This window comes from Manis pentadactyla, chromosome 8 (genome assembly GCF_030020395.1).
Source record: "Manis pentadactyla isolate mManPen7 chromosome 8, mManPen7.hap1, whole genome shotgun sequence".
Lineage (NCBI taxonomy): Eukaryota > Metazoa > Chordata > Mammalia > Pholidota > Manidae > Manis > Manis pentadactyla.
Window position 1 is genome coordinate 50,363,338 of NC_080026.1, and position 20,813 is coordinate 50,384,150.

At 38.6% G+C, this 20,813-nt stretch overlaps 1 protein-coding gene across 2 annotated transcripts in view; it reads left to right on the plus strand.

Annotated features, from left to right (window-relative positions):
• The window catches only part of MAP3K21 (mitogen-activated protein kinase kinase kinase 21), a 70,212-nt gene that overhangs the window by 34,893 nt on the left and 14,506 nt on the right, over positions 1–20,813 (plus strand). For both annotated transcript variants that reach the window (XR_005031534.2, XM_036919245.2), the window contains exon 6: positions 11,209–11,331. Coding sequence is in view for 1 of the 2 variants with exons in the window: in XM_036919245.2 (XP_036775140.2) it covers positions 11,209–11,331 (123 nt within the window). In the remaining variant the exon portion in view is untranslated. The remainder of the gene's footprint in view (positions 1–11,208; positions 11,332–20,813) is intronic.

Genomic DNA, 20,813 nt, shown 5'->3' on the forward strand with positions numbered 1-20,813 from the left:
GTTTACTTTTGTATATGGGGTTAGACAATGGTCCAGTTTCATTCTCCTACATGTAGCTGTCCAGTTTTGCCAGCACCACCTGTTGAAGAGACTGTCATTTCGCCATTGTATGTCCATGGCTCCTTTATCAAATGTTAATTGACCATATATGTCTGGGTTAATGTCTGGATTCTCTAGTCTGTTCCATTGGTCTATGGCTCTGCTCTTGTGCCAGTACCAAATTGTCTTGATTACTATGGCTTTATAGTAGAGCTTGAAGTTGGGGAGTGAGATCCCCCCTACTTTATTCTTCTTTCTCAGGATTGCTTTGGCTATTCGGGGTCTTTGGTGTTTCCATATGAATTTTTGAATTATTTGTTCCAGTTCATTGAAGAATGTTGCTGGTAGTTTCATAGGGATTGCATCAAATCTGTATATTGCTTTGGGCAGGATGGCCATTTTGACGATATTAATTCTTCCTAGCCACGAGCATGGGATGAGTTTCCATCTGTTAGTGTCCCCTTTAATTTCTCTTAAGAGTGACTTGTAGTTTTCAGAGTATAAGTCTTTCACTTCTTTGGTTAGGTTTATTCCTAGGTATTTTATTTTTTTTGATGCAATTGTGAATGGAGTTGTTTTCCTGATTTCTCTTTCTGTTGGTTCATTGTTAGTATATAGGAAAGCCATAGATTTCTGTGTGTTGATTTTGTATCCTGCAACTTTGCTGTATTCCAATATCAGTTCTAGTAGTTTTGGGGTGGAGTCTTTAGGGTTTTTTATGTACAGTATCATGTCATCTGCAAATAGTGACAGTTTAACTTCTTCTTTACCAATCTGGATTCCTTGTATTTCTTTATTTTGTCTGATTGCCGTGGCTAGGACCTCCAGTACTATGTTAAATAACAGTGGAGAGAGTGGGCATCCCTGTCTAGTTCCCGATCTCAGAGGAAATGCTTTCAGCTTCTCGCTGTTCAATATAATGTTGGCTGTGGGTTTATCATAGATGGCCTTTATTATGTTGAGGTACTTGCCCTCTATTCCCATTTTGCTGAGAGTTTTTAACATGAATGGATGTTGAACTTTGTCAAATGCTTTTTCAGCATCTATGGAGATGATCATGTGGTTTTTGTCTTTCTTTTTGTTGATGTGGTGGATGATGTTGATGGACTTTCGAATGTTGTACCATCCTTGCATCCCTGGAATGAATCCCACTTGGTCATGGTGTATGATCCTTTTGATGTATTTTTGAATTCGGTTTGCTAATATTTTGTTGAGTATTTTTGCATCTACATTCATCAGGGATATTGGTCTGTAGTTTTCTTTTTTGGTGGGGTCTTTGCCTGGTTTTGGTATTAGGGTGATGTTAGCTTCATAGAATGAGTTTGGGAGTATCCCCTCCTCCTCTATTTTTTGGAAAACTTTAAAGAGAATGGGTATTATGTCTTCCCTGTATGTCTGATAAAATTCCGAGGTAAATCCATCTGGCCCGGGGGTTTTGTTCTTTGGTAGTTTTTTGATTACCTCTTCAATTTCGTTGCTGGTAATTGGTCTGTTTAGATTTTCTGTTTCTTCCTGGGTCAATCTTGGAAGGTTATATTTTTCTAGGAAGTTGTCCATTTCTCCTAGGTTTCCCAGCTTGTTAGCATATAGGTTTTCATAGTATTCTCCAATAATTCTTTGCATTTCCGTGGGGTCCGTCGTGATTTTTCCTTTCTCGTTTCTGATACTGTTGATTTGTGTTGACTCTCTTTTCTTCTTAATAAGTCTGGCTAGAGGCTTATCTATTTTGTTTATTTTCTCGAAGAACCAGCTCTTGGTTTCATTGATTTTTGCTATTGTTTTATTCTTCTCAATTTTATTTATTTCTTCTGTGATCTTTATTATGTCCCTCCTTCTGCTGACCTTAGGACTCATCTGTTCTTCTTTTTCCAATTTCGATAATTGTGACATTAGACCATTCATTTGGGATTGCTCTTCCTTTTTTAAATATGCTTGGATTGCTATATACTTTCCTCTTAAGACTGCTTTTGCTGTGTCCCACAGAAGTTGGTGCTTACTGTTGTTGTTGTCATTTGTTTCCATATATTGCTGGATCTCCATTTTGATTTGGTCATTGATCCATTGATTATTTAGGAGCGTGTTGTTAAGCCTCCATGTGTTTGTGAGCCTCTTTGCTTTCTTTGTACAGTTTATTTCTAGTTTTATGCCTTTGTGGTCTGAAAAGTTGGTTGGTAGGATTTCAATCTTTTGGAATTTTCTGAGGCTCTTTTTGTGGCCTAGTATGTGGTCTATTCTGGAGAATGTTCCATGTGCACTTGAGAAGAATGTATATCCCGCTGCTTTTGGATGTAGAGTTCTATAGATGTCTATTAGGTCCATCTGCTCTACTGTGTTGTTCAGTGCTTCCGTGTCCTTACTTATTTTCTGCCCAGTGGATCTATCCTTTGGGGTGAGTGGTGTGTTGAAGTCTCCTAGAATGAATGCATTGCAGTCTATATCCCCCTTTAGTTCTGTTAGTATTTGTTTCACATATGCTGGTGCTCCTGTGTTGGGTGCATATATATTTAGAATGGTTATATCCTCTTGTTTGACTGAGCCCTTTATCATTATGTAGTGTCCTTCTTTATCTCTTGTTACTTTCTTTGTTTTGAAGTCTATTTTGTCTGATATTAGTACTGCAACCCCTGCTTTCTTCTCACTGCTGTTTGCTTGAAATATGTTTTTCCATCCCTTGACTTTTAGTCTGTACATGTCTTTGGGTTTGAGATGAGTTTCTTGTAAGCAGCATATAGATGGGTCTTGCTTTTTTATCCATTCTGTTACTCTGTGTCTTTTGATTGGTGCATTCAACCCATTAACATTTAGGGTGACTACTGAAAGATATGTACTTATTGCCATTGCAGGCTTTAAATTCGTGGTTACCAAAGGTTCAAGGTTAGCCTCTTTAGTATCTTACTGCCTAACTTAGCTCACTTATTGAGCTGTTATATACACTGTCTGGAGATTCTTTTCTTCTCTCCCTTCTTGTTCCTCCTCCTCGATTCTTCATATGTTGGGTGTTTTGTGCTGTGCTCCTTCTAGGAGTGCTCCCATCTAGAGCAGTCCCTGTAAGATGTTCTGTAGAGGTGGTTTGTGGAAAGCAAATTCCCTCAGCTTTTGTTTGTCTGGGAATTGTTTAATCCCACCATCATATTTGAATGATAGTCGTGCTGGATACAGTATCCTTGGTTCAAGGCCCTTCTGTTTCATTGTATTAAATATATCATGCCATACTCTTCTGGCCTGTAGGGTTTCTGTTGAGAAATCTGACGTTAGCCTGATGGGTTTCCCTTTATAGGTGACCTTTTTCTCTCTAGCTGCCTTTAACACTCTTTCCTTGTCCTTGATCTTTGCCATTTTAATTATTATGTGTCTTGGTGTTGCCCTTCTTGGATCCTTTCTGTTGGGGGTTCTGTGTATTTCCGTGGTCTGTTTGATTACTTCCTCCCCCAGTGTGGGGAAGTTTTCAGCAATTATTTCTTCTAAGATACTTTCCATCTCTTTTCCTCTCTCTTCTTCTTCTGGGACCCCTATAATACGGATATTGTTCCTTTTAGATTGGTCACACAGTTCTCTTAATATTGTTTCATTCCTGGAGATCCTTTTGTCTCTCTCTATGTCAGCTTCTATGCGTTCCTGTTCTCTGATTTCAATTCCATCAATGGCCTCTTGCATTCTATCCATTCTGCTTATAAACCCTTCCAGAGTTTGTTTTATTTCTGCGATCTCCTTTCTGGCATCTGTGATCTCTTTCCGGACTTCATCCCATTTTTCTTGCGTATTTCTCTGCATCTCTGTCAGCATGTTTATGATTCTTATTTTGAATTCTTTGTCAGGAAGACTGGTTAGGTCTGTCTCCTTCTCTGGTGTTGTCTCTGTGATCTTTGTCTGCCTGTAGCTTTGCCTTTTCATGGTGATAGGAATAGTCTGCAGAACTGGGACGAGTGACGGCTGGAAGGACTTCCTTTGTTGTTGGTTTGTGGCCCTCCTCTCCTGGGAGAACAGCGGCCTCTAGTGGCTTGTGCTGCGCAGCTGCGCGCAGACAGGGCTTCTGCTTCCTGCCCGGCTGCGATGGAGTTAATCTCCGCTGTTGCTGTGGGCGTGGCCTGGCTCGGGCAGCTACTCCAAAATGGTGGAGTCGCGTTGGAGCAGGAGCTGCTGGGAGGCTATTTATCTCCGTAAGGGGCCTCCCTGCTCCCTGCAGCCCAGGGGTTAGGGTGCCCAGAGATCCCGGATTCCCTACCTCTGGATTAAGTGACCCGCCCTGCCCCCTTTAAGACTTCCAAAAAGCACCCGCCAAAACAAAAGAACGACCACAAAAAAAAAAACAAGAAAAAAAAATTTTTTTAATTAAAAAAAAAAAAAATTTTTAATTAAAAAAAAAAAAAAAAAAAAAAGGTGGTCGTTCGTTTTTCTTTATTCTCCGGTGCCAGCCTCAGGCCTCTGCTCACCGGTCTTTCTGCCCTGTTTCCCTAGTATTGGGGTCCCTGTCCCTTTAAGACTTCCAAAAAGCGCTCGCCAAAACAAAGCAGCAAAAAAGCAAAAAAAAAAAAAAAATGGTCGCGCGCTTTTCTTATGTCCTCTGTCGCCCAGCCTCCAGTGCCTGCTCACTGTTCTTGCTGCCCTGTTTTCCCAGTATCGAGGGCCCTGCGCTCTGGCCCGGATGGCTGGGGCTGGGTGTTCGGCAGCCCTGGGCTCCGTCTCCCTCCCGCTCTGCCTGCTCTTCTCCCGCCGGGAGCTGGGGGGAGGGGCGCTCGGCTCCCGCGGGGCCGGGGCTTGTATCTTACCCCCTTCGCGAGGCGCTGGGTTCTCTCAGGTGTGGATGTGGTCTGGATATTGACCTGTGTCCTCTGGTCTTTATTCTAGGAAGGGTTGTCTTTGTTATATTTTCATAGATATATGTGGTTTTGGGAGGAGATTTCCGCTGCTCTACTCACGCCGCCATCTTCCGCCCTCAACCTGTGCTAGGGAAGCTTTTAAAAATATTTTTAAAACATTGTGGCATTTTAAAACATAGCCTGTTAGAAGAAACAAAACAATAGAAAATGTCAAACATATATCAGTTCATGAAATTCAATTCTTTAATATTATGTTATCATACTTGATTTAAGGGAAAACCCCTGTGTTTTGTGATTCTTTTTAATACCAGGAAAGTATGGTAACAGAACAAGAACTAGCTGTACTTTTATAGAATTTAATATCTATATATCTGTTACAGATACATGTGCATTAAATTTCTATTTATCTGTATCTACCTATCTCCCTACCTCTCTATATGTTATAAATTACAGTGCTTTTCATGGATTTTGTGTTTTCCTAAGATGGTTGTTAAAAGCGTGGGAATTTGATTTAAATAACAGTAACAACAGTTTTGTTTTATATAAAGTATGTATAAATTGTCTTATAGAAATACTTATTACACAATTCTGGAAGGCTTGCAGCATACATTTTTAAGTTATTGTGGAAATCTTCAGCTGATCCAAAAATTGCTGGTATGTGGTGGTCATGAATATACAATATATGTTATTGATTAAGTGGTTTGATGATGTGAGAATAGGCTATGGGTCCTTATTCATTTTACCTTTGACCTCTCTGGGGGCTAAAAAAAGGTTCTTTTGCAGGTTGTCTCATGTTTGCTTTTAGCCCAAGTGTGTCTTGGAAGATCACTGACTAGACTGTTTTATGTGTCAGACATAATTTAAAATAGACTTTTTTATGATGAGGTTTCTGTTTTCAAATATAGATGATAGAAAAAATTCAGAGAGGGGCTCGATGTGTTTCCTTCTCAAGTTCTTAGCTATATCAGTGTTCTTATATCAGGTGTTGTGACTACATTATTGTAATTAATATTCATTGATTCCCTTGAGAAACTCTGGGGAGGGATTGGTAGCTAATGAGAAACTGATGGGAAATAAAATAAACTTAAGGGAGAAGTTAAATCATTTCAGTGATTCATTAATCTTCAATGGTAATGTGATTAAATTAGGTACCTCAGGATTCGTGAGGTCAAACTTTCACCCTTGTTTTTCTTCTCAAATGTTGCTTGACTAATACCTTGCATTTATTCAAAGCAGACAACATGTTTGGCTGTTTGGGCTAGGTTTATATTATTTCTTGATTGTACTATTTGGCTTTTCTCCTGAGAGTTTTAGTTACACATTTATGTACCTTATGGAACTTAGTAAAAGATTCCAGTTAAAACATAACCCAAAAATCTGCTATAATCCTAACCTGTCTTGAAGGGTTGACGTTCAGTTTCTGTGATTTAGTGTGGCATTTGCCTCTTCGGCCCACAAGATGATGGTACATTGTTGTGACACTGTTACCACTATGGAAACTCTTTTTCTCATTAGAACCCCCAAGTCCACACCCATGCACCACCTCCCACCACACACAGTTTTCTTACACAATATCCTCAAGTAGGACACATGGAAAGATCCAAAGAGAAGAATTATAACTATAAAAATAGTTATTTTTCTCCTTCAGGAATTTTCCTTATATAGGAGAGAAAGCAATTATTTGTACCTTAAATTCAAGAGAGTTAGCTGACTACAATATTATCATCTGCTAGAAATTCTTGGAGTTATCAAATTTTAGTACTAGTAAATGGTAGGCTATTAAGGAAGAAACATTGGATGGTAATTGAGTGAATAGTAGTGATACCTTCCTTTCAGTGGGAATAATTATTTTTTTGAAACCCTTTTGCAAGATTTTTCCTTATGTGTAACTAGCTTAAAGAAACATACTTGAGTCTCGTACAAGCTGGCCCTTAATATTTGTGTCTATAAATCTTTCAAAAACTAGTTATTAAATGTGAATAATTATCTAATTAATGTAATTTCATCCTTCAGAGTCACTGATGATAACTTTAAATCTGATGGCTCTTTGTAGCTATAGTGACTTATTGCTAGAAAACTCAAATGTAGGCAATCCTTTGTGGGTAGCTACCAATAAGGAAATGAAACAGCATATTCTAAGACAACAGTTTGTAAGTATACTTCGTGAATTCTTAGAAATTCTTGGCATTTTTAGAAACAAAAGAATGATCATGGTAGATAGTACTATGTTTATTTTGAACCAAAGTTGTGTAATTAGAACCTATAAAGCAAGGCAAAGAGGATTTGAAGCCTTCAAAAGTTGGTATTTCTCTGAAACTGCGGCATTCTAACTTAACCACTTCCAATGTGGCAAAAAGCCTGCCACCATCACCTCATGTGTGTGAGAGCAAGTGTATAATAATACGTGCGTGGGGAGAGAGAGTAGAATAACCTCATGAGGATTCTTCAAGAATATTGCTACTTTCACTGTGAAAATGATTTATTCCCACTGAAACTTTATTAGTTTCCTCAATGAGGTATAAATATTGCCAATAAAAATACAAATACAGATTTTACCCAAAAGCTTGTGAACCACATGATAATCTGCTATGAGCATATGTTTTGAATGATTGTTCTATCTAGTACAAAGAAAAACTGAACTTCAGCCAGGGTGACTTAATTCAGCTTTAGTTTTCTTAAATATATAACTGGGACAGAATCAACCTTTCCCTGCTTCATGAGGACAGGGATGTTAATAAGGAATATTCTCTTTATGTTTAAAACATGGAGTGCCTTATTTTTTTCTGAGTGAAATTAGTCTTTTTTGAGATCAGAAGCACTTCCAATTTTGTTACTATTAAAATTGTTAACATCTTGTTACTGTTAACATGTTGTTAACATAATATTTAATATATTGTTAAAATCATGTATTGTTAAAACCTAGCCTTGTATCTTGGCTATTCGTCCTTGGTCTTGGAAATGTTCCATGCTCAATACCCGACCATCGTTTTTCCCATATACTTTATCATTCAAATGCTGTAACCTGGTTCTGTGTTCTAGTTCTGAGGCCTGCAAGCCCAAGCCTGCCTTCTGCTCTGGGCTGGAGGCTCCTCCTGCTATAAAATGTCGTGGAGAATCCACTTCCATGACGTTATTACACATCATGGGGCTAGTTGAACCTTTATAGAGCACCTCAATCTAAAATGAACTCTTCCATATCTATTGGTAAGAATATTTCTTTTACCACACCCCCTTGCCCCTCAAACCCCAATCCCGAGCCAGTTATCATGTCCTGCTGAACTATCTTTGGCATCTATCCTTTACTTAAACTTGTCTCTCATCAGATCTTTCATAATTTCATACTTGGTAGATAGAAGAAGCCTCCCATCTGGTCTTCATTTCCATTTGCTTTGTGGTCCAAACCACCCTGCATCCTGCTATGTATTTCTCTGCAATTAGGACTCTAAGCACTAGTTGGATCCTATTGCAAAACCTTGCACAATTTTTTATTCAACAAACACTACCATGTTCCAAGTACTATGGGTTATAATAAAGTAAACATGACCTCTGCCCTCATTTAATTATAATCTTAAACAGAGAAAATACTCATTCAGCAAAGATTTATTAATACCTTTAATGTATGAGGAACTTTACCAGTTTGGACAGAGATTCTGCTGCAGTGGGGAATATCATGGCCCTGCCCATAGACAGCTGACACTGTATGGGGTGGGGGGGGGCCTTAAGCTGATAATTAAATACTGATTTACTTGCTATAATTATTAACTACTATGAGAGAAATATCAGTGAGTAACAGAAAGATGTCACTTGGTCTGAGATCATAAGAAGTATTGTCCTAAAGAAGTAACATTTAAATTGAGACTTGAAGTAGGGATTTACCAGATACAGAGAGGGGAAGGAAGAGAACAGGCAGAGAGCGCATGCAACAGAGGCCTGGCTTCTTCCAGTAATTGAATAAAGACCCATGTGGTTTGACCAGGGGTTAGCAAACTCTGCCCCATGGGCCAGCCTGTCATCTGTTTTATATAGCCCACGAGCTAAGAATGGTTTATACACTTTTAAATACTTGAAAAGAATAAGAATATTTCATGGCACATGAACATTATATGAAATTGAAATTGCAGTGTCCATCAGATTTTACAGGAACACATTCATTTATGGATCGTGTATGACTGATTTCTCGTCACACTGGCAGATAACCTAGAGTAGTTGTGACTAAGACCATGTGGCCTACGAAGCCTGGAATATTTAGTGTGACATTTTACAGGAAAAGTTTGCTGACCCCTGGTTTAGATCACAATGAGTTACGCAAGAACTGGGAAGGGTGAGGCTGGAGCCGCACCAGGAATCCAGACTCAGATTCACAGGGGCTCACAGAGCATGTTACAGTTGTGATCTGTAGTAAGGATTATGCAAAGCCTTTGAAGAATTTAAGCAGGGGAATGAAATGGTCTGGCATGTATTTTCAAAACTGTTTCTGACTGCTGTGAGGAATGACATGGTCCGGCATGCATTTTCAAAACTGTTTCTGACTGCTGTGAGGCACACCAGAGGGGCCAAGTGTTGAGATGCAGGAAGATGGACTGAGGAATTGTAGCAGCCTCAGCATGAAATGGCAGTGGCAGCAAAGATGGAGAAAGCAAAAAGAATCACTGACATGTACAGAGTGTTTGTGTCCTGAGCCCTGCTCTGTGTATTCTATATATATTTCTTTGTATCTGATTTTTCATAGCTGTCCTATGAAGTAGGACTACTTCCCCAAAATTCATATGGCCAGTAAGTGATAAACTGGGATTCACATTTGGAGTTCGCTAACTCCAGGAGCTAGAATATAAATATATTGAGTGTAATTCTAGGAAGAATATATAATGCAGAAATGACAAGATATTTTGTGTTTGATTGGATGTGGAGGGTCAAGGAGAAGAAAATATCCAGGAAAATGTTCAAATTTCTAGCATGAATAATTGGATAGATGTCTTGCATATCAAATTCTAATTCCTCCTCATTTCAGATAGCAGGTGGTTCTTTAAAGTTCTTTAAAGTATCATTTTCAAAAAAGGCAAGTTGTAGCTCTTCTGCAAATATGAAATGAACATGTATCAAATATTTTAGTTAATTAATTAATGAGAGAACCAGTTAATGTTGGGTCAAATGAGAATTTGAGAAGCTAAGTGTTAATGGGCAATTTAATGAAGGAATGTTCAATTTAGATTGGTAGGTTAAAAACAAGCCTGGTTAATTCCCAATATGGCAATGAGTCATAACTTCTGGGATTGTCTTTTATGCCAGACAGAAATTATTTGCAGCATCTCCAGACAAAATCTACAAATTAATCTCTGCCCCTACTGAATTGTAAAACTAGGCCACTCAATAGAAAAGCAGAGGTTAGCTCAGCACTGCACTGACAACACACAGTCATTTCTTTTACCTGTGCTTAAGTTCAGACAGTTCTTATTTTTCTGACAGTTAACAAAGTTTTCCCAGATGCTGTCCTCTTCCCTCTGGTAATATTGCTGTTTCTTTCATTATTCCCATAGCTCTTGGCCCATCTCTGTTACAACAGCTACTCTATTACAGTTAGGTAATAGTAACTGTCATTTGTAGGGTAACTTGATCACATATGCTGTTAACTCTAGCCGAGTTGGGAGGCAGTGTGTCCTTGGTCCTCTTAGGGTCCCTGGCTGGGTCTGAAAATTAAACTGACAAAGACAGATCAACAGTAAAAGCGTAAAAATTTAATTCAAGTTTTATGTGACACAGAAGACTCCAGGAGGAAATGAAGGCCAAAGGCAAAATATTTTCGCTAGGTTTGATGAAGGGTGGAAGTGTGTGTAGAAATATGTAGGTTAGGAAGATACTTGGGGTAGCATGTCCTGAACCCCATGTAACCTGGGTTTTCTGTTTTAATCACTACAGCGACCGTGTGAGGTATTTGTGTGTTCCCATCTAGTTGACAAGGCAGTCTCCAAGAGACTCTTTACTGGCTTGTGACGCATAATTTGTTAGCAACAGAACTGGGACTCATTTACACCCAGGGGTCTTCTGTTTTAATTTTGTTGTTAACTTTGTCAGACTAAATGAAGGTAACTCTTCCCAGAAAGTTCTGCAAGTACTCAGGAATATTTCATTGCTTTATGTGTGCTTATGTTTGCATTGTTCCTAATGTATCATAGACTCTGAGTCATTATTTATTGACTTGAACCCCGAATTGGAGATAAGTGAGAAACACTCTGAGATATACTTCATTCTTACTGTCTGGCAACTTTTGCTGTCACCTCTGTATGCTAAAGAAGTGGCTGTGAATATAACTTAAAACCATGAAATCTGAATTCTCTTTTTTTTCCTTATTCAACAGATTTCCAGCACAAAATAACTGTGCAGGCTTCTCCCAACTTGGACAAACGGAGGAGTTTGAACAGCAGCAGTGCCAGTCCACCCAGTAGCCCCACTGTGATTCCAAGACTCCGAGCTATACAGTGTAAGCCTTCAACATCATACTAGTTTGTATATGATCTGCTATTTGTATAGACTGCTATTGAAACATACTAGTTTCAGTATAATGATCTGCTATTTGTATAGACTGCAAGATGTTGACCACAGTAAGTCTTTAACATCTGTCACCATACACAGTCACAAATTTTTTTTTCTTTTGATGAGAATTTTTAAGGTCAACTCTCTAAACAACTTTCAAATATGAAATACAGTATTACTAACTGTAGTGACTGTAATGTCCCCAGGACTTATTTATTTCATAACCACAAGTTTGTACTGTTTGACCCATTTCACCCACTCCACCAACCCCTGCCTCTGGCATCTACCAATCTGTTCTGTTTCCATGAGTTCGATTTTTTTTCCTTTTTTTTAGATTCCACATATAAGTGAGATCACACAGTATCTGTTTTTCTCTGACTTATTTTACTTCGCATAAAACACTCAAGGCCTATTCATATTGTCACAAATAGCAAGATTTCTTTTTTATGGCTGAATAATATTCCATTGTTTATATATATGTACCACCTTTTCTTTATCCATTCATCTACTGATGGACACTTAGGTTGCTTCCATGTCTTGGCTTTGGTAATAATGCTGCAGTGAACACGAGGGTGCATGGAAGCAGGGGTGGGCTGCACCGGGTACTGGGCACCCCAACAGTGGGCGGCCATGGGAATGTTCAGCCTTCTTCTCTTCCTGGGCAGTTCCAGTCCTTGCAAGAAGGAGGAACACTGACCAGCTTGGGTGGGCCTTTCTGAGTTTTTTTATTAGTGTTTTTGTTAGTGTTTTCATTTCCTTCAGCTAAATATCTGAAATGGAATTGCTAAATCATACATGGTAGTTCTATTTTTTTCCAGTTTTATTGAGAAATAATTTACAGACATCAATGTACAAGTTCAAGGAGTACAGCTTGATGGTTTGATTTACATATATTGTGAAATGGTTGCCACAGTAGGTTCAGTAACAACCATCTTCTCATATAGATATAGTAAAAAGAAAGGAAAAAGAGAAAAGGAAAAAAACCTTTCTCCTTGTGATGGGAACTCTTAGGGTTAACTCTCTTAACAACTTCCCTGTATACAGCAGTGTTAGCTATAGTCACCTTGTACATTACATCCCTAGCATTATAACTGGAAGTTTGTACCTTTTGACCCCCTTCTTCCAATTCCCCATCCTCCACCCTCTGCCACTGATAATCACAAGAGTCTGATCTCTTTTTTTTATGAGTTTGTTTGTTTTGTTTTAGATTCCACATGTAAGTGAGATGGTACAGTATTTGTCTTTCTCTGACTTATTTCACTTAACATAATGTCTTCAGGGGTCTATCCATGTTGTTTGCAAATGCTAGGATTTCCTTTTTTTTTATGGCTGAATAAAATTTTATTGTGTTTGTACATGTGTGTGTATACAACTTCTTTATCCATTCATCCATTGGTGGACGTTTAGGTTGCTTCTGTGTCTTGGCTATCAGAAATAATGCTGCTTTGAACATAGAGGTACAGATATCTTTTCAAGTTAGTGTTTTCATTTCCTTTGGATATATTCCCAGAAGTTGGGAATTGCTGGGGTATATGGTAATTCTATTTTTAATTTTTTGAGGATCCTCCATACTGTTATCCGTAGTGACTGTACCAACTTGTATTCCCACCAACAATGCACAAGGGTTCCCTTTTCTCCACATTCTCTCCAGCATTTGTTATCTGTTGTCTTTTCTATACTAGCCATTATTCTAACAGATGTGCAGTGATTTTGTGGGTTTAATTGGCATTTTCCTAATGATTAGTGATGCTGAGTATCTTGTCATATGCTTGTTGGCTATTCATGTATGTTTGGAAAAATGTCTTTTCAGTTTCTTTGCCCATTTTTAACTGGGTGCTTTTTGTTTGTTTTTTTTTGCTATTGAGATGTATGAGTTCTTTATATTTTGGAAATTAACCCCTTATCAGATATATGATTTGCAAATTTTTCCCATTCTGTAGGTTGTCTTTTCACTTTGTTGATGGTTTCTTTGGCTGTACAGAAGCTTTTTCGTTTGACGTAGTGTCACTTTATTCTTTATTTTGTTGCTTGTGTTTTAGGTATTGTATCAAAAACATCATTACCAAGACCCTATGTCAAGGAACCTTAATCCCATGTTTCTTTCTAGGAGTTTCATGGTTTCAGGCCTTACATTTATGTATTTAATTAATTTTGAGTTAATTTTTGTGAGCAGTATAAGGTAGGTGTCCAGTTTCATTCTTTTACTTGGGTATATCCAGTTATCCTAGCACCATTTATTGAAGAGAATGTCTTTTCTCCATTTAATATTCTTGGCTTCCTTGTCAAATATTACTGTTTACACTTGGGTTTATTTCTGGGCTCTCAATTCTCTTCCATTGACCTACTTGTCTGATTTTATGCCATAACCGTAGTGTTAAGTGACTATAGCTTTATGGAGTAGTTTGCATTCAGGAAGTGTGATGCCTCCTGCTTTGTTCTTCTTTCTCAGGACTTCTTTGGCTCTTTGGAGTCTTTTGTGGGTCTATATAAATTTTAGGAATGTTTTTTCTACTTCTGTATAAAATGCCTTTAGCATCTTGGTAGGGTTTGCATTGAATCTATAGATGGCTTTGAGTAGTATTAGCATTTTAATCATGAAATTCTTCCAATCCTCGAACATGGGATACCTTTCCATCTATTTGTGTCTTTGATTTCTTTCATCAGTCTTGTAGTTTTCAAAATAGAGATATTTTTTATCTCTTAGTTAAATTTATTCCCAATTATTTTATTGTTCTAATGTTATTATAAGTGGGATCTATTTCTTTATTTCTTTTTCAGAAGATTCATTAGTATATAGAAATGCTGTTGATTTGTTTCTATGTTCATTTTGTGCCCTGCAATTTTACTGAATTCATTTATTAGGTCTATCAGGGTTTTTTGAGTGTTCACGATTTTCTACATATAAAATCGGGTTATCTGCAGATAGGATTTTATTCCTTTCTTTCCAATTCTGATACCTTTTATTTCTTTTTCTTGACTAATAGCTTTAGGTAGGACTTCTAGTATTATGTTGAATAAGAGTGGAGAGAGTGGACAACCTTGTCTTTGTTCCTGATCTTAGAGGAAAAACTTTGAACCTTTTGCCATTAAGTATGATATTATCTGTGGGCCTGTCATTTATTTCCTTGAGATTTGTTCCTTCTGTGCCTAATTTATTATGAGTTATTTGATGAATAGATGTTGAATTTTATCAAATGCTTTTTCTACATCTGTTGAGATGATCATATGATTCCTTTCCTTTATTCCTTATTTTTTCTTTATTCTTTCATTTTATTAATGGGGTGCATGCATCACATTGATTGTTTTATGTAGGTTGAGCCATCCTTGCATCCCACAGATAATCCCATTTGATCCTGGTGAATGATCCTTTAAATGTACTACTGAATTTAGTTTGCTAATATTTTATTGAGAATTTTTACATCTATATTTATCTGGGATATTGACCTGTATTTTATTGTTAGTAGTGTCCTTTTCTAGTTTTGATTTCAGAATATTGCTGGCCTTATAAAATGAGTTTGGGAGTATTTTTCTCTCTCTCTGATTTTTGGGGGAGAGAGTTTGAGAAGGATTGGTATTAATTCATCTTTAAATGTTTGGTAGAATTCCCAAGTGAAGTCATCTGGTCTTGGAATTTTATTTGGGGGATTTTCAATTACTGGTTCAATCTCCTTAGTAGTAATTGGTTTACTCAGGTTTTCTATTTCTTCCTGATTCAGTCTTGGTAGGTTCTATGTTCTAAGAATTCTTCCATTTCTTCTAGGTTTTCCAGTCTGTTGGTGTATAGTTATTCATAGTATCCTCTTATATTCCTTTGAATTTCTTTGGTACCAGTTGTAGTGTCTCCTTTTTCATTTACAATTTTGTTGATTTAGGTCCTTTCCTTTTTTCCTTGGTTAATCTAGCTGAGAGTTTGTCAGTTTATCTTTTTGAAGAACCAACTCTTAGTTTGGTTAATCTTTTCTATTGCTTTTCTGTTGTTTATTTATTTATGCTTTAATCCTTATTATGTCCTTTCTTCTGCTAACTTTGGCCCCAGTTTGTTCTTCTTTTTCTAGTTCTCTGAGGTACAGAGTTAGGCTGTTTCTTTGGAATCTTTCTTGCTTCTTAATGTAGGTGTTTATTACTCTAGACTTCTCTCAGAACTGCCCTTGTTCTGTTGCACAAGTTCTGGTATGTTGTGTTTCCATTTTCATTTGTCTCAGTAAACTTTTACTTCCCCTTTACTTTTTTCTTTGAACCATTGATTATTCAGGACTGCTGTTTAATTTCCATGTGTTCATGAATTTTCTAGTTTTCCTCTTATCATTGATTTCTAGTTTCATGCCATTGTATTCAAAGAAGATCATTGGTATAATTTCAATCTTCTTAAATTTGTTAAGACTGTGATCTAACAGATATGCACTGTACATAGAGCTGTCAAATGGGCTTTGCAGATTCCTGTGTGTTTTGGTTAGTTCTCAGGTGGCACTGACTGAAGGCTATATTCAATGATGAGCAGGATTATGAATTAGAGTGCAGTGGTAGAAGCACCTCCCAAACTCTTTTGTTATCTTAACACAAGCCAGCCTGCAGCTTAAGTTCTTTGGCTGAGCAGGATCACTGGCTTTGCTCTGAAAACTATTGGCTCTACCTGCCTGCCTCTTAGTTCAAGCACTGCTAGGCCACATGGCTTCTAGGAGTTACCTGACCTTCTGGTCAGAAGGGGTTGGAAAGCACTTGCCACAGTAGTTGGGGCTGAGATCAGCACCTTGCCTGGGCAATATCAACTCTAAAGCCAGCAGAACTCTCATTTTAGGACCCGAACCAGGTAGATCAGCACCCCACTGAGTTCCCTGGTCAGAGTGCAGCCCAACTTGGTTCTGCAGATGAACAGAGCCACTGGTTGGGATTACTACTTGTGTAACACCCAGATGAATTGGGAGTGCCAGGGTCTGTGTGCTGGTCATTGCAAGGCTCATGCAAGGCCCTCCCTGCTCCTCACTCACAGCCAGGTTCCATGATTGGACCCTGCAGATTCCCCTGCAATCCTGTGCAGTGAGATCAGAGTAGCGGCTCCCACAGAGTGAACTGTAGTACTGGGGTCCCCCCAGGTTATTTTTTCCCAGTGGAGGCATGGGAGGCTCAGGAGGACCTCTCCTCAGGGTGTGTGCTGGTCTAGGGAAGGGGCAGTGTAGTTGGCATGTAGTGGCTTCTTCCACCTTCTGATGAAACCTTGGTCTCTGAGGTACAGAGGATGCTGCAGCCTCACCTCTGTGTTCCGGATTCTCTCAGTGCTGTCTTGTCCTTGAATGGTTGTTAATTGTTCTTCTTTTGAAGGGCTGTAAAGTCAGGAATGACCTGTGTCAGCATCTCGGTGACAATTTGTAGTTCTAATTTTAATTTTTTCAGGAACCTCAATACTGCTTTCTACAGTGGCTGCACCAGTTTACATTCCCACCAGCAGTGTATGAGCGTTCCCTTTTCTCCATAGCCTCACCAACACTTGTTATTCCTTGTCTTTTTAATAATAACCATTCTAATAGATATGAAGTGATTGTGGTTTTGATTTGAATTTTCCTGATGATTAGTGATGTTGAACATCTTTTCATGTACCTGTTGGCCAGCTGTGTGTTTTCTTTGAAAAAATGTCTAACCAGATCTTCTGTTCATTGTTAATTGGATTGCTTGTTTTTTTTTGCTATTGAGTTGTTCCTTATAATTTTTGGATGTTAACCCCTTATCAGCTCTATGATATATAAATACTTTCTCCACTCAGCAGGTTGCCTTTTCATTTTACTGATGGTTTCCTTTGTTGTGTAGAATAATTTCATATTTTCACAATTAATGATTTTTAGACTCTATGCAATTGGTGATGTAACCAGACCACAGAATAGGAAGTGGAATACCGTATCTTGAAACATTTTGTTAAACACTTGCATGTAAGATTAAAATAACCTAATTATATCAGTGGCATATTTATGGATATTTGGAAAAATGAAAACAAGAATTCGAGTTTATTTCCATTCTTTCCTTGTTTTGTAAAAAAAAAAATTTGCTTTTTGAGATTTAACTTTGGTTGTATTGGCCCACCTAATACTTCAAAATATCATGTAGTATTTTAGTTTTACAAAGAGTTTTCAGCCTGGTGGAAAAGTACATATAGGTAATTTGCTGGCACCTTTGCCCTGTGAGCATTTCAGTCAGACCCTGAATCAAAGTATAATGCAATGAAATAAAACTACTGATTTTTTTCAAAGGTGAGCCCAAATAAACCCTAAAAGTGTGCTAAGCAAAAGAAACATGCATTTCATTTACAGGCCAGCATGCTACATAATCATTCTGGATCCTCTCCCTTCTCCATCAAGCTTAATTTTGTTTACCATTCTCATTTGGAGAAAGAAATTCCAAAAGAATATTTTCTGTAATCAGGCCTGCAATCCATTTCTTCTTCTTTTTTTCTTCTCTAGATAATCGAAACCTTGGCACCAGCAAAGATGTATTTTTGTTGTGGTTGTTAAAGCTCCCAGGAGACCCATCTCTCCATAGTTGAAGAAAAAGAATCTAAATAAATATATGACCTTAGAACTTAAAGTCATCATTTTATTGTAACTACTTTGTTTTTCTGAGAAAGCATTCTTCATAAAGCTGTCCTTTGTACCTTGCCTTTGCTGGACAGAGTAAGGGTTGAATTATAACCAACAAAGAGAATGTCAGGCTTGTCAGCTCGGGAAGGAAGGAGAACGAGAAGTCACCACGCCTCCGTTTCTGCTGCTCTGCTCTCTGCCCGCCTCTCCGTTGTCTTCCTGTGTGTATATACATATTTTGGAGGGGAGGATGTATATTAAGACTTTTACTTTTATAGGACTGTTTTAGGTTAACCAGAAAATCTAGAAGAAGGAACAGAGAGTCCCATATGCCCCCACCCCACCCCACACGCAGCTTCTCCCACTGTCAACATCCAGCACCACAGTGGTATCTTTGTTACAGTCGATGGACCCACACTGACACATCCCCATTGTCATCACCCAAAACCCATAGTTTACATTAGGGTCACTCTTGATGTTGTGTATTCTGAGTGTGGGCAGATGTATAATGACATGTGGCCACCATTATAGTGTCACCCAGAATAGTCACACTGCTCTAAACATCCTCAGTGTCCACTTACTCATCCCTTCTCCCCAGCCCCTGGCAGCTGCTGATCCTTTTACAGTCTCTATAGTTTTGCCTTTTCCAGAATGTCATGTAATTGGAATCAAACAGGTCACAGCCTTTTCAGATTGGCTTCTTTCACTCAGCAATACGCATTTAAGATTGCTCCATGTCTTTTATGTCTTCATAAGTGATTCTTTTAGTGCTGAATAATATGCCATTGTATGGATTTACCACAGTTTATCCATTCACCTACTGAAGGATGTCTTGGTTGCTTCCGAACTTTAGTTTTGACAATTAGAAATAAAACTGCTGTAAACATTTGTATGTAGCTTTTTGTGAAAAAGTTTTCAACTCCTTTGGATAAATACCAAGGAGCACAATTGCTGGTGTATATTTAGTTTGTAAGAAACCACCATGCTGTTTTCCCAGGTAGCTGTGCCATTTTGCATTTTCCTCAGCAGTGAATGAGAATTCCTGTCTTGACAGTCTTTAATTGTGAATACCCACCTCATTGAGTTGGGGTAGTTATATCTGGATATGCCTGGCTAGCCTGAAGATTTATATTAGTTAAGTTGAATACTTTAGGATTTCAGATAACTTCTAACCCTGTGAGCCGAAGTGAAACCAGCTCAAGGAGCACCCATCTCCCGCAAACAGCAAGGGCCTCAACATTCATCCTGTGAAGGAGTGGGGGAAAACACTCAAGCCCACATCTTTCAACAGGACTGGCTCTGTGTGCAGGAACTGTTTGTTCACATCCTTTAACCCAAATCCTTCTGCTCTTCTTTCTGTCCCCAGGTACCTTCCTATTGCTTCGTTCCTGGGTCCCCTCTGGTTACTAGTGTGCATGGATGTCCCCTAGCTCTCACCAGTCAGTATAGTACAGCAGTTAAGGACATGGATCCTGGAGCCACACTGCCTGGGACTGAGGCCCAGCTCTGGGCCTACTGTGCTGTGATTTTGGACAGGTTCCTTAATCTCATCATGCTCAGGTTCCATTTCTGCAAAATGGGGATGATAGTATTTTAAAAAGGTCAGATGTATAAAAGCATGTAGAATGGTGCCTGGCACATGGTAGGAGCTCTCTGTGTGTTGGCAGCTGATGTCCAGTGTTGTTCCTCCACTGCAGCCTGCCTTCTAGCATTAGTATATGTTCTCCGTGAAGATTTGGCCTCTCGGGTGGGTCGTGGCACATCTGTATGCACACCTGATTCAGGGGAATGGACTTCTTTTCATTCAGAGGTGTGGATGTTATCTGGCCTTTTCCCCTGGACCAAATATGGGGAAATGTGAGTAAACTTGAGTGAGAAAAATTGCATCATAAGAAGCAAAAATAAATAAATAAAACCGCTGAAACTGAAGGAAAGGATAACTATATATTGAGAAAGATGGGAATCATTTTAGTGAAACTCAACAAAGAGGGACTACCCCAAAAGAATTTTTAAGGAATACTAAGGTAAAGGGCCTTACACTATAAGCTTGACTTTGGATAATAGCATGGGTATTCCACCCTCATGAAAAGAATCACTGTCTGCTTAAGAGTTCAGTCTGATATTCACACAAAATATCTTCTTACCATTTTTCTTTGACTGTAACTTCCTCTGGCTTATACTAATGATTGGTATTGTTACATGATACCATATTTAAGGCACCCTTCTCTTTGAGAATAAGAAACAGTGGAATTCACTAATCCTCTGAGAATTTTAAGTTTCAGTGCACGTTATGGTTGATGTCTTATCCTCAAAGGCAAAACACACCTCTTTCCTGTTGTCTAATAGAATCAAATAGAAAAGTCACACAGCCTCCTGTTATTTCAGGAATCTGCTGCCATTGTACACCTTGGGAATATTTTCCAATAACAGAGCATCATAATGGCTTGTAAACTTAGAGCACTTATTTCTACTAGGAGATGTTTGATACAAGCTGAAGATATCAGTCACCCTTCCCCATTCCACTCTGTCTTATCCATCTGCATCATGAACAAACAAAAACCACGGAAGCTGCTAGCGACGTGCAGTGAGGACGAGTCTGCGATGAGGTAGGAAGCAAACCATGTCCCATAGAGGCAGAGACTCTGTGGCCCGGCGCCTGGCGCAGTGACAGTCATGGTCACTGCGCACCAGGCACTCAGCCGTACCACATGTCATTCTCAGCTGTTCCTTGTGTCAATTCCTTTAATTCTCAAAAAAGCCTGATATAGTAAATACTGTTGTGATCCCCAGTGAGGCAAAGAGAAGTTTTGAAAGTTAGCCTCACTCGGTAGCTACCAAGCAGTAAAAGTGGATTCAGACACAGTCT